Source organism: Amblyomma americanum, chromosome 1, assembly GCF_052857255.1.
Source record: "Amblyomma americanum isolate KBUSLIRL-KWMA chromosome 1, ASM5285725v1, whole genome shotgun sequence".
NCBI lineage: Eukaryota > Metazoa > Arthropoda > Arachnida > Ixodida > Ixodidae > Amblyomma > Amblyomma americanum.
The window spans coordinates 127968853-127985381 of NC_135497.1; the positions used below are offsets into that span (position 1 = coordinate 127968853).

The 16529-nt window shown below is 47.9% G+C and overlaps 1 protein-coding gene across 1 annotated transcript in view; it reads left to right on the top strand.

Moving 5' to 3' along the window:
• Positions 1–16529, top strand: part of LOC144113654 (kinesin-like protein KIF20A) — a 78699-nt gene that overhangs the window by 28938 nt on the left and 33232 nt on the right. Inside the window, exons 3-5 of the mRNA XM_077646867.1 lie at positions 3321–3467; positions 4577–4697; positions 8970–9121. Coding sequence (XP_077502993.1) covers positions 3321–3467; positions 4577–4697; positions 8970–9121 — 420 coding nt within the window. The remainder of the gene's footprint in view (positions 1–3320; positions 3468–4576; positions 4698–8969; positions 9122–16529) is intronic.

A 16529-nucleotide genomic window follows, 5' to 3' on the forward strand; every position in this document is an offset into this window, starting at 1 on the left:
TCTTAATTAGGCATTGAAATCATCTAAAATTTGAAAAGGCGAATTGCTGAAGATGATTCAGGCATGGACACATCGGCACAACGCTCATCATACTCCTCGTATTACAGCTGGCTCTGACTGTCTGAATCACTCTCGCGGCTTCCAGGTTCACGTGCCAACGATTGCCGAAGCAACTTGCTGGCTTCTGCCTACCTCATCATACCGGGCCCAGTGGCTGCTGCGTCAACGCACGTGCATATGTTCCGGCTCTCCGGCTGTAGCACACTAATGCGGTGGGGCGTATAAAAGCTGACCTCCTGGCCCTGGCCGAACCATTGCTGAGGACAATTCATGCACAGACACATCGGCCTAATGCTCATCGTACTTCTTGTATTACAGCTTTGTAATACTGTTTGCTTGTATTTCTTTAAATACAGAGTCTGTGCCAGGATCATCCTACAGCAATGGGGATGGTGATGAGTCTGGTACGGCGTCTTAAACTAAAGTAAAGGGTAGAAGGCTATTCGATAGGGCTGCAACAACTCTGAAAGAGGTTGGAAGCTTAATGGCAAGTTTGAAGCGTTAGGAAATAACCTCAACCATGAGCTTGCCACCCTGTGGGAATCGGTCGAATTTATGAATGAAAGTTTTGAAGAATTTAAGAAAGAACTGGCCGAAACCAGTGGAGAGCTACGCGAGCTTAAGGAAGAGCAGAAGTGTCTAAAGAAGGAAAGCAGTAAACTTTCTAAACAGCTGCAGTGTAGTAGGGCAGAATTGACCAAACTTAAGCAGTACAGTCTCAGAAATAATCTCGAGTTAAAAGGCATTCCTTGTACATTTAGCGAGTCATTGAGAGACATTGTCTCCGCTCTTGCCAGGAAGGTAGGAGCGGCGATAATGGTTAACGATGTTGGCATCGTGAACACCAATCTCATGACAGCAACGCGGCGCCAAAGTGTGCTGTGAAGGGGACCACCCCGCGTTCTCGCGATACAAACGGTGTCCTCACCCTGAAAGTGGAAGCGAGCATCTCCTTTGTGTAGCCTGCAGCTGCCCCGCCTATTTAGCCAGGTAGAGTTGCTGGCCCTCTAACGGAGCTAATATGGATCTGAGGACGTCCCAGTCCGTGAGATGCATCTTACGACCAGACGCGCGGCCCACTCCCCTGAACTGCCATCTTAGGAGCACAGAAAAAAGAGAAAAATAAATCACATCACTATCCATGATTGGAAGTCGAACCCGCGGCAAAGCGAACAGATTAGCTTCAAAGGCCGCTGCGTGAAGCCACTACCCTATCGCCGCAGTTTTTTTTCTTTATTTCATGAAAATCAATCCCGCTGATCTACCAAATTCTTTACGTACAAACATACATTCCGCGCGGCTGACACACATTGTCATGTCTTTGTACACTACATTCAACCTGCACATCAAAATTTCTGGCGACATATGCGTGCATCAAGAACCGGCAACCATTCCGGGGGCCAGTCCTGCGCCGCATAATTCTCCCCCACCAAGGCGCGCTGTTCACTTAACTTTTCACTAAGATGAACGAGGTGGTTCTGCGTGTCGATCCATCATGCGGCTCTTCCGCTGGCTAAAATTCCAATCAGCATTACAGATTGCACAGAACGCCAGGGTATTTCAGGACAGGCAGGAACCTTATAGTAAACAGCGATATCTCAATGCCCTGTTTCATTGTCCTCTGAAGTATATACCAGAAAAAAACTGCACCACGACACCACACAAGGCAATCATCGATCGTCTCTGATTGGCTGCACAGGCGACAGCTCATCGGCCATGGCACAAAAGTCCCCGTGGAGCGAAGCCAGGCCTTGACGGGTAGAGTCCAAGTGTGGAGTTTAAAAAAGAAGGAGTTTGCAGCATGTTGAATGTGCATTCGCTGAACTCACTTCAATACATTGTAATCCATAAAACCAAAGGTAAAGCTGCGGATAAAGGGACACAGGGAATAGAGATTCTATAAGTACTTTTGTCATCTGCCTTCTTGACAGATCAAATAAATATTGCAACGAGAAGGGAACAGACAGGAAATCAAAGGTGCTAGCAACCTCCTCCAGGTTACCCCACAAAGCTTCCTCACGGCCATAACCGGCCGAAGCAAACAGATAAGGCAGACGAAAACTCAGTGCCCTTGTAAGCACCCGCCTAGCTAAAAGGGATGGTTCGCAGCTTTGAAGAAGAAAAACAGTGAAATCAACTGGTGAACAAATAAATGAACAAGGCCAACTTCTCCAGACTCGAGAGAAAGAAACAAATAGCCTCTGCGCATTACACATATTCTGTCATTGAGAGCGCCAAACAAAGGTCGCGAATAGTCTGTGCAGGGCATGTAGCTTCTTCCTCGCACAGTGCATCAATTGCAACGCATAAAGAAGATTTGCAACCAAGAAGATGTTGCAAACGTGTTCCCGAGAAAAAGTCAGGAGCTCCCGACCCATCCACGCGTGCGTTTGGCGCCTCACAGAGAGAATTTGTGACTCCCAGTAAGACCCTTTATGAAAAGAAACTCTAAGATATTCTATGAAACCAGAGTCCCGTTTTACACCATCAATACGATTAGGTCTCGTACACCGGTAACGCAACCAGAATGGTTTAGATTTTTTCAAATTTGGACCGCGCCAGAGACGTCAAAGAACTACGCTGCTAAATGCAAAGCTTTAAGCTTTTTTTTAGCGGAACAGAAAAAGCACACGTCATCAGCATAGGCTAAAATCCTAATTTCCGACTGATCAAGTGGGGATCCTTGCATAGCTTGGGACCTGAAGTTGCGAGATGCAAAGCAAATAAACTATCACCGCAGCCGAACACGCTTCGTGTTAAGGCGCTGTGCACTGAAGAGCGTCGTCTTCATAAACTTCCATCTGCTCTATCCGGCGGCACTGCCCGCCCATCGTAGTTTTCTACGCAGCACAATTCCATGCTTTCGCACTGATTCGAATGTAGCAAACATTTTCCGTAATTTCTCCTGACGTCCTCAGCACACAAATAAGCAAAGCATGCGTTTTATTGAGTCGTCTTAGTACAGAATTTCAGGTTCGGCTCATGAGAGACACTATCATCGTCGTATTTCTGCCGCGGGCACGTCACAGCTAGAAGCAAAGACGATCGAGCTCCGGCACGCGCCTTCCATTTGCCGCGTCTGTTATTTGCTTTATATCTCGAGCCGTTGAGCAGCAATTAACCGCCTTTTTTAACTACTCCCCCGTAGTGCGTATGTGCCATCTTTATTTGACGCCGACCAACCAACCAATGCATGCCCTTCTTGATGTAGTATCCACCAGTGTTGCTTTCCCGCGTTCTTTTGCCTTTTTTGAGTGCAGGTGAAATGCATCGGGCAGGAGGATAGCTACCAGATCTGGGCCGATCCCCCAGTGTGGCCCTCCCAAGACCGAAACAACTACCAGTTTTCGGATATGGAATCCAAGAAGCCAACAGCTGGCGTTTTTCCGCGACCTCGTGCCCATCAGGTGAGCCTGGTGCCTACAGTTCACCCGGCCCTCATGGCTGCGGAGTGTTCCGCGCTCTGTGCACTCCTTAATCATACGCAGCCAAGGTCACAGCAGAGCCGCGTTCTTCGTGCTTTAATAGGCCGCTCTCCACTTAGAAAGGTATCTATTGACATGGAAGGTACTCGAAGTCCAATGTGCTTGTCGAAGTGGCAGCCCCACCTTTCAAGATGATTTTGCTTTCGTTTGCTTGCTGTTAGTCACGCTAACAAAGGAATCCATGGCTCTCCATGCTTTCACTGTCTTATTCCGTTCGCATCAGAAAATCTTCGCACAGAATCGGTATTGCAAGGAAGATGGTATGCCGATTCTCCCTCGATGCGAAGGCTAATAGGCGCTAACAGGGCCTGCCTTTGAGTTATGTGCACGTTAACTATTAACGTGCCATTTCAGGGTCACGCAGTGCAATGGTCACAACCCTCTGCGAGGAGGACAAAGTTGTCTATCCAAGCTTTCATCGCAAAAGTGAAGTGGTCCTGTCGGAGTGTAAGCTGGCGAGCTGAAGTCTCCCAAAGGGCTCGCACCCTCTCATGTTATTTTGAAGGGGGAGAAGGCATAGAAATCACCTGCAGCAGAGGTAACTGTACTAACCCTGTAAAAATGAAACAGCCAGCGTGAAACGAAATTTACAGCGATGACTGCATGATAGACATTATCCGGACGAAGCGGCGCCGTTAGCGAAAACTGCAGCATTCGCCGCCTGCCTGATGAGAATGCTGCCCAAATGGTGAAGATAGGTACTGTGATAGGGGCGGGTAGCAGGGCGCTTTCGGTAGCTTTCGGTGTTACTCAGCGCCCCCGTGAATGGTGAGAAGTTTAGAAGCTCTTTCTTCAGCACAATTCTTCCCGCCTTCACTGGTGCTATTCTATTCGAGCCTTCTGGTGTCCTCGTAGTTGCTGCAGTGACCGTGCATGTGCACATATTTATTTATTCAAATATCCTGAAGGCCCTCTGGTAGAGGGTATTGCATAGGGAGGCACACAAACACAATGATGACAATAATGCGTTGCTTTTGCTGTAGCCAGGTGTTCTTTGTTGCTGCGGAAACTGAACTGTCGTCCTGCCTCAGGGTCCGGGAAACCAGCTAAGGCGCTGGGGCACGGAGTCCTCATTGATGTCAGCCAGCAGAGTGCATAGGGAACAAGGAGATGGCACAAGCTCCCTGTTGGAAACCACACGTACAGTGCCAAGTGAGTATTCGTATTTTCTTCAGCCGCTAAAAGGGCAGCTGTTGAAGTAGAAGGATACACATTTTATTGCGCCACATTTTTTTTTCATAAGTCCTGACAAAGCAGTCATGGCATGGCACATCCCAGACAATGTAGAAACCTTAAGACGGCCGCGTCAGTATGTTCAGACGCCCTTGGGTTGTGTCTAACTGGTCCTCAAGCAAGCCAATTGGGATTCATTTGTCCGTCCGATGCGCATACTCAGCATGCCTTGAGGATCATGTTTGGGGACGTTTTTAGTACTACTTCAGGATTTGTATCAAAAGATCTTTTTTAATAGGAGTTCCGCATTCAAAACTAATGTAACACAAGCTTACCACAATAAGTAAAATGTAGAGATTTACCATGCCCAGGGCAGAGAGCTATAGCTCTTTCTGGAGTTGAATATTGCACCGTAAATTAAAACGATGAGTGGCACAAAAACCTAAACAGTACAACCTCATCAGAGGCACGCCGTACATAAAGCCAGATGTACACAACAAAAATATCTTCCTAGGGCACAATTTTGGGGTCACATTGGTTTACTTCATTATACCACTATTCTACATACATTTTTAATGAACCAGCAATTTTAAATTATTGAGACACGAGTGCGAGGGATAAAGCTGGTTTGATCTCAGTTCAATCCCCACAATATTGTCCTGCGATAGGACGATTGTAGGGCATTTTAGGAAGTCGCATCCTCGAGTCGTCCAGCGAAGTACAAACTGAGAATATCCTCACGCAGACATTTAGTCATCGATGCATTCAATAGGTACTCAGAATGTCCTGTTACGGACGAGGACGTTCTGACCATTTTAGGACGTCCTCAGGACGTTTGGTGTTGTGCGGAACTTGCTCGGAAATAATATTGTCATTTACTGCGACCATTTTCGGTTCGACAGCTTTTCCACTGAACACGCCTTCGCGCCACCGAGTGCCCGGGCTTACAAATCTGGCGACCACGTAAGCGTGAAAACCTCCGAAACTCCCCATCCTCTAGCTTCTTTTAACAACATCACGCAGTGCTTGCCGGTTCACACACGTTATCTATGAATCTCGGTATGTTGAAGTCTCTATCGTGCTGGCATGTTTTTGTCCCGGTCGCCCATCAAATAAGATGTTCCTGACTGTTTTGCTGCTAACTTCCTGAAAACATGCCAAACGGGCTTCGTGGCTACGGTTTTGGGGTACTGATCATGACATCACCGGTTCGATTCTTTGTCATGGAGGTAACATTTTGGTGCCCAATAAACGCCCCAGTATTGAGTTGTCCAGTCGAGCACTCCGCCACAGCGTGCAGCCGAGTGTTCCGTTCGCATGTAAAAAAAAAATATTTCAGCTCTGATAAGACTGTTTGGGTTTAAAACATTTGATCGCGCTGACCCTTAAGAGGAACACCCAACATTTCAGCTCTCGCGTTATTTTTTCCCAGAATTATAAATAAGCACTCACCACGAATTTCAAGCAACGTACTACTTCCGAACTCAACGCTTGCGCGAAAAGGATGTGACGTGAAACCTGTTGATCACGATTCTAAACAAAAATGGCGCCTCGCTATAATGTGCAAATCGCAGAGCCAGCTCCCATGGCTGCAGTGAAATTGAACAGAGTGTTTTATTATTCGTAGACAGCCACAACTTGCAGAAACTGCGCATGTGCATACCACACCAGCGCCTGTGGGCTTGCCTTAAGTGCGAGTAATTGACCAGAACACTTTTCGTTTTTACCGTTTTACCTGCGAGTACCGTTTCTACCAGCCGAGTTGCTCCTCGCGGGACACCGGGTTTTGAACCTATAGCGCGTCCCGCGCACGATATGCTTACATGAACGCTGTGGGGGTCACATTGTCCGCAGCCCACACGGAAGGCGAGCTCTGAGCAAGAAGAGAGCCAGGAAGCCCACGACTCACGGGTGGTGCTTAGGGGGACAGGAGCTCTTTCGACGGTCCTCTTCCCACGCAATAAGCACACTTTATCCTCTCGCCGATTACTGCCACGGGTGTCAATCGCTTACTTCCGCAGCGTCGCGGTGGCATCCAGAAACTGGAGGTCAAACAGGTGTGGCCTTCTCCGCTGCCGGGTGGCTCGCGCGCGTCGCCTTGTGACCTTCACACGCTCGCCGCTGGCTGGTAGAGGAAACTTGGTACGCGTGTATCCCACAGCACGCAAGGAGACCACTACGTCTCTGTTAATGCAAGCGAAAGGCGGGCGCCAGCCTGAAGGAACAACGCACCCAGGCTTGTAACTGATGGGTGTCGGACGGAAAGATTCCAACTCGTCTCCTGCTGCTCATCACTTGGACGCCACATTCCTGCTGATTCAGCTGTGTTTCAAACAATCGCACTACTTTCACCCTCCCACCCCCATCCCCCTCCCAAGAAAAAAAACAACAACAAATCGGAATATTAAAAACGTATATTGTTCTGGCAACATATTCTTGGTAGTAAACAGTGATATAGGTATCCTGGGAAGCACTGAACTCCAAGACTGATGGCCTACTGTGACAGAACGCAAGTTAAGAACCATTTTGGTTCCAGTAGGCTGCCGATTTATATTCTGCACCTGATGCTCATAATCCTTTATCTCAAGCTGCGGAATGCTCCGCTGGGCATTACCGGGAAACAGTGATATGTCGAGTTTAGCGTGCTGTTAATGGACATGGGCTATGAGAGACACCACAACGGAAGGTTCTGGGTCAATTTCGAGCACATGGAGTTCTTAAGCATGGGCTGACATCGCACAGCACACGGGCGCTTTTTGCATTTCGCCTCCCCCAAAATGCGGCCGCTGCGGTCGGGATTCGATTCTGCAACCTCCGGAATCAACAGCGGGACGACACAACCTTTGAGTCACCAGGTTATTTTGTGAGCTAATGGCAAAACGGTGGAGCTCTGCACCCGCGTTTTCGACTGATTTTTGTTATGTTACCCGATAAACGTGATGATAGCATTGCCAAAACCTTCCACATAGTTTGGATGTTTTTTTTCGGTTTAACGCATGAAACTGCGCGTGGGCTACATTGAAAATAATTTATTCTAGCTTTGTTGGTTGGGCGTGAGGGGGAGCGAGGATGATCAGTTTGTTTCTTGAGAAACGGGGTCGAGTGTGACGTGCTATGGGGACCTCGCCACAGCTGGGACTGTCATGCACGTCTACGACCGATGCAGCAGCACGAATGCGGAACCTCACCAGTCGTGGCTTCAGGTCACATTAGTAAGAACACCTTCTTCGCTTTAAATATTTGTCAGCTTCACTTTTCTAGGGCTGTTTCTTGGTTGGGCGTCCCTAGCCATGGCTTGGCTTGTGGCACAGGCTACTTGCTCTCTGCTAGTAAAGCGTGAGCTTTGGAGTACGGTGATGTTGGAAACCAAGGTAGAATTTTCCTACTGCATCAAGGTAGGTGACTGAGCAAGTTGGTAACCATGCATTGTGAATAACACAAGCTCTACAAACACATACACAAAGGGGGAACACAGCGCGCCTACTGCCCTGAAAGCGCAATGTAGAAGGGAAAAAAATTGCAAGGCTTCTCATATGCATCTGGGCTGTAGATTTGGTGGTAGGTTTAGTTGTTGCTGCCCACCCTTATACGAATACGATATAATTTTTTTTCCGCTCCAGATTTGAGGGTCCGCCATGTTACAAACCTAATTAAGCAAACTGCTCCGCGCGTCTCGCGTCGGTTTTATATTTGGTCTCCTATGCACGCTTTTGTACAGCTTTATAAGAACAGCTTGCATTATGCACAGGTACGGTTACTTTTCCATTGGCACCCTCCGCGATTGAGTTGACTTTGAGCTGCTCGGCGCAAGGCGACCGGATGGAGTTCCGGCCATGGCGGCCGCATTTCGACGGACTTGAAATGCAAAAACGAATGAGCGTTGTGCGATATCAATGCAGGCTAAAGCACCCCAGAATAAACTAATCGGAAGCCTTCCACTTCGTCGTCCTACATGCCACCACCTTTACTTTTTTTCGGCAAGTCTAAATTAGCCTTTAATTTGTCGAAACTTACAGCGCCCATTTAATTTTTTAGTGCCAAAGTCTCCTTAAATATCACTGTTTTTTGGGGCTGCAACTCCCGTATGCTACTTGGTTCAGAGAAAGTATCTGCAAGATGAGGTAGGCGACTCTTAATGTTGTCGTCTGTCTCTTGAAAGTATTTTTCGCATCTCGAATACGTGCGTTGCTGCCTTTTTGTGCCTTGATTTTATGCCATGCTCTGAATGAGAAACACTTAATTTGTTTGCAGCCGCTGATGTGAAGAGTTTTGTCAGAATACGTCCCCGATTCAGCGGAGCGCTCTTCAAGGAACCCGCCTTCGAAGCAGTTTGTGACACGACCGTGGTGACCACCACCACAACCACGGAGTGCAACACACAGAAGCGGTTCCGTTTCCACAAGGTGGGTTCTGCACCGTGGGCTGCCCGGGAAGCGTACTTACTACAGCCGTGTGAAGTAGAGCCTGGAAACTTGCAAACAATGGGCTCCTAGCGCGTCGAGAGTATAAACTGAAGATCGCAGACGCAAATACAAAGGACCGATTCCCCGCCCGCATGTCCCTCAAGGCTCCTTAGCAGCAGTCTGTTTTGGCCAGCAGGCGAGCGCTCAAGTTTTCGGGCAAGGGTATACTGCATCAACCGCGGTGATAAAGCAGTTTGCCCGAACGAAAGCCCCTTACACAGCTATCACTCCAAGTTCTAATGGAAGGATTAATCCAGCTCACCACCCTCCTCCGCGTCCCCCGTGTTAGCTCGCACCCAAGGTTTTAAAGGAGAGCTACGCTACTTTCTCCAACTTTTCGCCAGCGAAGGAAAATTCGTCCTGGTCCTGTCCGCAGAGAGAAATGGTGGAGTAATTTTCAGTCAAGGGATCAATCCGGTCCTGTCGCCCTGCTCGGTTAGACGCTAATGAGTAACTACTTTCTTGATTAAAATATGTATGATCTGCTCAGCATTGCGCTGATACCCGTCACAAGGCCAATTTCAGTGCCCACCGAGTCAATGGCCATCGAGCTCAGTGAGGATCTGATGATGCCGCACAGTTATTTCCGAAGTCAATCTATCGGCATAGGCTCAGACTGTGTTCGCGAATAACCGTAAAAAAGGGAGGGGGGATTTAAAGTACAAAAATTTAACATATTGTTTCTGCATTAGCTTTTAAAATGGAAACCACTTTAACTCTCTCCCTAATTCATTCTTGCGCTTTATTTGCAGAATGTGAAACGTACGCAGACTGATGACATTTATATTAGGGCAAGGGGTTTTGTTTTTTAATCAGTGTGATGTTTTCGGTGGTCACATCACAGCGTTATTTTAGGTTTCAGCGAATATTTTGCCCTGTGGAAGAATTACCTCCTTTTTTCTGTGACATATGTGACTCTCCTATGCGCTGAAAATCGCATACAGTTTGCCATTGCTTATTTGTTAGCTGCAGCAGTTTGTGTACAGGCAGTTACCGCACATGTGGCCGTGTTTCGAGGAGTTGTCAATGTCAGATGCTACTGCCGTAAAAAAAGAAGTAACAATGTGGAAGTTAAGTGATCACGCTGGAAGAATAAACGTAACTAGAGGTTTATTTCTAAAAACTGTTGCTCGAAATAAAAGTAAAAAAGAAACAAGTGAAAGCAACTCTGTGCAAAACACATACCCGGTGTTTCAATTCATATTTGCAATTTTTAAACATAGGTTTTCTTTTTTTTCGTTAAAAGAGCGCTTTTTTCGCCATATTATCGTCAGCGTTATAGCGCATGAGAGTGCAGCTAAGAGGTGCTAACTAGTTGGCTGATTAACTAATATGGAGGAGTTAACTTTTTAACTATTACTGTTAGTCTCCTTATTTACCGAGAGGCGTGTAGCACATCTAAAGTAATATCCAGACAAGGTTTTATAATTTCATAAACGAAGTTGCCCAAATTTTGTCCTCATCACGGCTTCCTGAAAGCTTGCAGGCAAAGCAACCGCTCCGTAGGGAGGGGTGTTATTGTCCTACGCCTGCGCACTGGTCCCCATCTATTCGCCTATTCCCCTAACCGATAGAGTCATCCTATTCTAAATGTGTCTAATAACGCCCCTCCGCTTATTGTCCTGCGCATGGCCGCTGGCACCTAAAAGCTCAGGAGGGAGCGCGACGCCACGCGGCCAGCTTTCGCAAGCCAAGTGCTAAGAAGCCGCTGCCTCTCCCGTTTTTCGCTCTACGAGTCGTCAATCCCTGTTGTCTTGGTGTCGGTATGGTTTAGTGGGCCCTTCTGCTCGGCCCATAGTGCAGGCGTCTACGGTAAGGAGGTTGATCTGCAGTCAGTCTGCCGCGCCAGTTCGTACATGCGCGCGCGAAGCGGGGATAGATTTCACCGCACGCTATCACGTGGTGTGATCACGGGGCACTGCCTCTCACTTTTTCTACTTTTTATGACTATGCTTCAAGGTTGTCGCCGGACGCTCTCTTCTGAGTTTTGTTTCTTCCTTCGTTCCCCCAGTGACCCTATACTCAGTCTCTAAAAACGCGCTGAACCGACGAAGAAGCCGAAGCATGACACTTTTCCGCTACGCTTGAGCATGTGTCGAGTTGAGTGTGGCGTTTTACGGTTAAAAACATTGTCAGTCCACTTACATGCGGAGCGTAAACTCCGTAACCATGTAGCGGCTCTGGTAAGGTGGTGATAGTCCGTGAGCAGAAGGCACTGCACTGGTCAATGAAATGTGTTCATGTAGTGGAGTCTCTCGGTTTGTACCCAGCGTTTGTCTAAATTAGCGAATCAAGGCATCAAAACGCAAAACTGCACTAAATTCAACGATCCTGTTGTCTCACTGAGCTGGTGGCCTTCGTACTTCACTTCTCTCTTGTGAACGACCGTAACTCGTTCTCTATAGCGAGAAAGTTATGGCATGCATCTGAATAAGGCTGAACTTTCTCGGTTAAATCCGAATTTAAAAAAATTAAAGAGTCTAATTCGGCATATCTTTGCCGCTTTTTTCCCACTTTTAACCGAAATATTAGTTTGCTGTCCCGCTTCTAGGGACGCAACCGGTAAACGGTATTACTAATAAAAACACACCATAGGACTAAAAATTACACTATAATGGCTGGGTGCTTTCGGTCTCTCAGACATTCGTTCATATGGCGGCCCAATTCATTGGTGGTACATCTGGTGTTCCATACGCGTTTCTGGATTCTGACTACGCATTTTACACCGCATTTCAGTCCCAATGAGCGTCTTTTCACGCCCTGTGATCATCCCAGCCTGACCTGATACTGCGCGTCTTATATAGGATTTGTTCATCAGCCTCCTTTTCAGATCGTGCTGTTGCACAGGGCTCGACTGTTTCTGGAGTTCGAACCACAAAGTAAAAAAATTAGTTCTAAGTGAATTAGTCCGCGTTGGCGGATTATGCATTACGACTCGCCATGACGATGCACGCAGAAATCTATAAAAGAAAACCTCTAGGTGCATGTACCCTTTTAGGCTCAGAAAAAAAAAAACAAAAGTTAAAAACAGCCGCCGTTGCCAGGAAGACGGAGCTCGTTCCTGCAGGCAATAGTTTCACAATTTAAATTACTTTACACTTTTTTGTTAAAGTTACGAGGCTGTCAGTTTGTCACAAGTAAATGTAAAACCGCGCAAGGGCCCAATAAATGGCACGTTTTGAAGTCATTCGTTGAATGTCAGTTCGGTGTGAAACGCCGAGGCTTCTAAGCAGAAATCTCGAATACGAAAGACTGTTTTGCTCATAAGGTCTGTGCTGTGTGCGCCGCGAACAGCACAAGCTATAAGAGTGATGCTGAGGGGCCACTCTGAGGACTGATCGAAGTCGGTCCGCATCGGAGGGTTATAGATTACTGCATTCTAATGACAGCGCCTACTTTCACTCTGCCAGAAAAGACCAAAACAATTAAATGCAGACTGCATCGCTGTAACCAACCGTTTCACAAGCAGAGTGCAATAACGTTTAGAATCATTTTGTATGCGAATCTCAGTCACTTCCAAACGTTGCTTATGGAGCCGTGTCCGGTCAAGAGTCTGCGTAGATCGCTGGCCAAATGCGTATCCGCTGCCGAACCGGAGCTAGCACTGAAACATTAAAACAATTTTGCTTTTTGTTTTGGTCAAAAGTTAACACATTGTACATATTGTGTGCGTGCGTGCGTGCGTGTGCGTGTGTGTGTGTGTGTGTGTGTGCGCGTGCGTGCGTGCGTGCGTGCGTGCGTGTGTGTGTGTGTGTGTGTGTGTGTGTGTGTGTGTGTGTGTGTGTGTGTGTGTGTGTGTGTGTGTGTGTGTGTGTGTGTGTGTGTGTGTGTGTGTGTGTGTGTGTGTGTGTGTGTGTGTGTGTGTGTGTGTGTACGTGCGTGCGTGCGTGCGTGCGTGCGTGCGTGTGTGTGTGTGTGTGTGTGTGTGTGTGTGTGTGTGTGTGTGTGTGTGTGTGTGTGTGTGTGTGTGTGTGTGTGTGTGTGTGTGTGTGCGTGTGCGCGTGTGCGTGTGTGCGTGTGTGTGCGTGTGTGTGTGTGTGTTTATAACGTTCCGAAACGTTACAAATAAACGTTGGAATGACCTACCCTTAAAAATTTAAACATAATCGCAACTTGCTTTATAATGGCGAGGGGTGACGGCCTGGGGCACCAGCGTCCAACGTTAGGCGGCCGCGAGAAAAGAACGACGGTTGCTTTAGAGAGCGGTATTAACTGAACCCGTTAGCTCATGCATTGGGAGCGAGATGACGAGTAGCACGACAGCTGAATGGATAGCAAGGAGACGGGGGAAACTGGCCAGTCTGAAGAAATCTGGCGGCTAGAGTACGAGCTGAAGATTCGAGAAATGCAGATTCAGAGGCTTAAAGCAGAGCGAGACGCTTGTAAGGCAGAAGCAGAAGCCTGAAAGGCGGTGGCGAAGGCAGAGGCACGAAAGCTATAGAAGCAGAGAAAGGTTTCAAGCAGATCAAGCGACCCGAAGAAGACATATTGAGGCTGGTGAGCGCATCGCGCTGCAAAATACCCCGCTGGGGTCGGCGAATGGTAGGCAGAGCGCGGCGGATTTTCGCCCCGATGAGTTCAGGCAGTCAAGCTTAGGCTCTGTCGCGAAATGCGCTGAGATCTCCGAGGAGCTTCCCGACGCGTTGAACGGACCAGACTGCGAGCACGACGCGGCTGAACAGTCTAGCTTGGCAAAAGGGGCGTCACACCTCGCGACAGCCATGGTATGCGAAGCTACAGGACACGCGGAAACCAATGGGGCGCTCCCTGACGAGACGACCAGATCGAAAAGCTGGGACGAAAACCCGCCGCATGTTCGAAACCCAGTCGCGGCAATACTTATTTTATACCTGCGTGGGCAGTTGCTATGCTAGGTTCGGCCAAGGTCACCCTCAAGGTCAAGCTTCACACAAACTCGGCGAGCCAGTTAGGCCTCGTGAGGTAGTGCTTTCGCGCAAAAAAAGAAAAGTACTAAGAAGACACGATGTCAGTGCCATTGGCCCGGTCAGCCGTCTTTTTCCTGCATTCGCTGTTTGGCGGACGGGTGACATATATGCTGCGCTCCGGCGCACTTTGACAGAAGGGACAAGGAGATAGGCTCACCGTTGTGGTAGAAACAGCACCCTTCCACGGCAGTTTCATGTTGCGGTGGTTGAAAACAGAAATGGAAGACTTTCCCCTTCCAGTTCAGGATCTTACAGAACATTTCCTCTTTACTTTATAAGCACAATAAAGGTCGCACACGTTTCCATACGCGCGTCAATGGGGTCATCAACACCAGCAGCGTCAAATTCGTCAGCTGACGCATTCCTTTATTTGAAGGAGCAACGCTACAACAAACCGTAGTTATCTAAATGCGCAGCGAAACTTGTGTTTCTTAAAGGGAAGCTGAAGCACTTTTCGAAAAAAATGACTTCTCTACGTCATTTTATAGCTTTTAGTCCGCTGAAAAAGAACATCTCCTTCAAAAAGAGCGGAAATAAACGCAAAAAGCTATTTTTTAGAAGAAAACGCCCCCCATCGCCTTAGGGCGCCGAGCGAACGCCGCTTTTGTCCGCGATTCGTCGGGACCGTCGTGACGTCATCCACGGGGATCTCCGGCCGGCACCGATGGCGTTGCTGCGTAGCACGTTGCTTCAGCTGGCTTTTACGGACTACGTTTTGGATATTATGGATAATTCAAGAAGTGCTGAACAGTTTGGACTTTCACCATGCATGTTCGAGCCATCAGCAGCTTCAGAAAACGGCGGAACCAACGACGGCGCGGAGTGCGCCGGCAGCGAATGTCAAGTCGCGTCATGTTCACGTGTTGGAAATCTCGACTTGATGGATTGGTGGATGACAGCTTTTATTTCCGCCGGAAATAAAGACCCCTTACTACTCACCGCCCCCGGCACGCAGGCCTGGAGGGCGGGGGCCGGAGCCTCCGTGAATAAAAGCTAACAAAGAGATTTTATCTCTTCGCGGAATCAGCCGCCAGGCGGATTGGCTTGTTTCTGCCGAGCGGGTTCTTTGCTGCACAGCAGGGCTTCCCAGCTTTCTCTGCTATCAACATCTTCATCAACTCCGGGGTAGTCGGCGCATTCCCATATTCTCTGCTTCCGAGTAACCGTGGAACCGCCGCACTCTCGGAACCTGGACGAGCGCGCGCTATAACCTATTCCGAAATCGTTGTAAACTACAGACTACAGAAGAGAAAACTGGTGCCACCGCCTGATAAGAATCTAATAGAGAAGCGACATGACGGCGCCTGCAAGCCGGAAATTTCGTTAACCCAGTATGGTACTTTCACGTCCTACCAGGGTAAACCAAATCTCGAGTGATACGTATGTTTTGCATAGGTGCATGTGGGTGCATATCTTTTGTGTAGGTGCAAGTGGCAATAAAAAAAGTAAATTGCGCTGAAACGTTGTCGTGTACCGCTGCTGCATAAAACCCTTGCCACGAACTTCTTGTAACGCCTGTAAACATGATCTAATTCAGATCACTCGCAAGCTTATATGAGTCGCACGAGCTAAAGCATTTGTTTGTTCATTTATTTATAGTTACTTGCCTAATTACTCCCAAAGGTCTTTTCGAACTAAAATGAATGCCAAACTGGATGAGTTGGAGTGGGTGCACTGCTGTACTGTAGCGCGAAGAGTCGAGGTGACCGGGAGGAAGGTCCCGTCTGCGCTTTCCTTCTGTCGCATGGCCGGGCTACTGTTCAACCATGAAACTTCTGCACTTACCCCGGTGCGTTGTTGTTTTTTTTGCATGCTGAACACGCTTTTGAACAATAATTATGGCTGTGTTTCGGAGCTCTCTGTGCTGCTCATCAAAACTAGTGTGCTGCGAGATATATATAGTTGCTGTTGTTGCGTATCGAGGTAACCAGCAGAATTACTTATGGCAGATATATGCGTACCGCGGCTTGACAACTTTGCCGTTCTGACTCAAGGACAGATTTGCATGAATTCTGGCGCCATTGTCGATCGTCAGCCATGACGAAGTGCTCGATCATGAACGCAAATGTTTGCATTGCTCAAGTATACTAGGTTGATATAATAGGCTTTTTGTTTGTTCAGTTGGGTGGAGCGGCATGTGCTGCGCGCTGATGAAAGATTAAGAGAATTGCTTGTGCTGCAATGAGCTGCAAGCAATAAGGAAAAAGCCAAAAGGCACACAGTGCGTAACGAGCTCAAAAGAGGTCAAGAATGTGTGCCTCAAATACAGTGCTCGAAGTGGTCTTAGCTCAGCATGGATGTGAACCAGCTGGAAAAGGCAAAGAATTTACAAAGAATTTACAAAGAGGTAAGAAAGTAATATAACGAAAGAAATTTTAATGCACATATTTTGTGCAGACAGT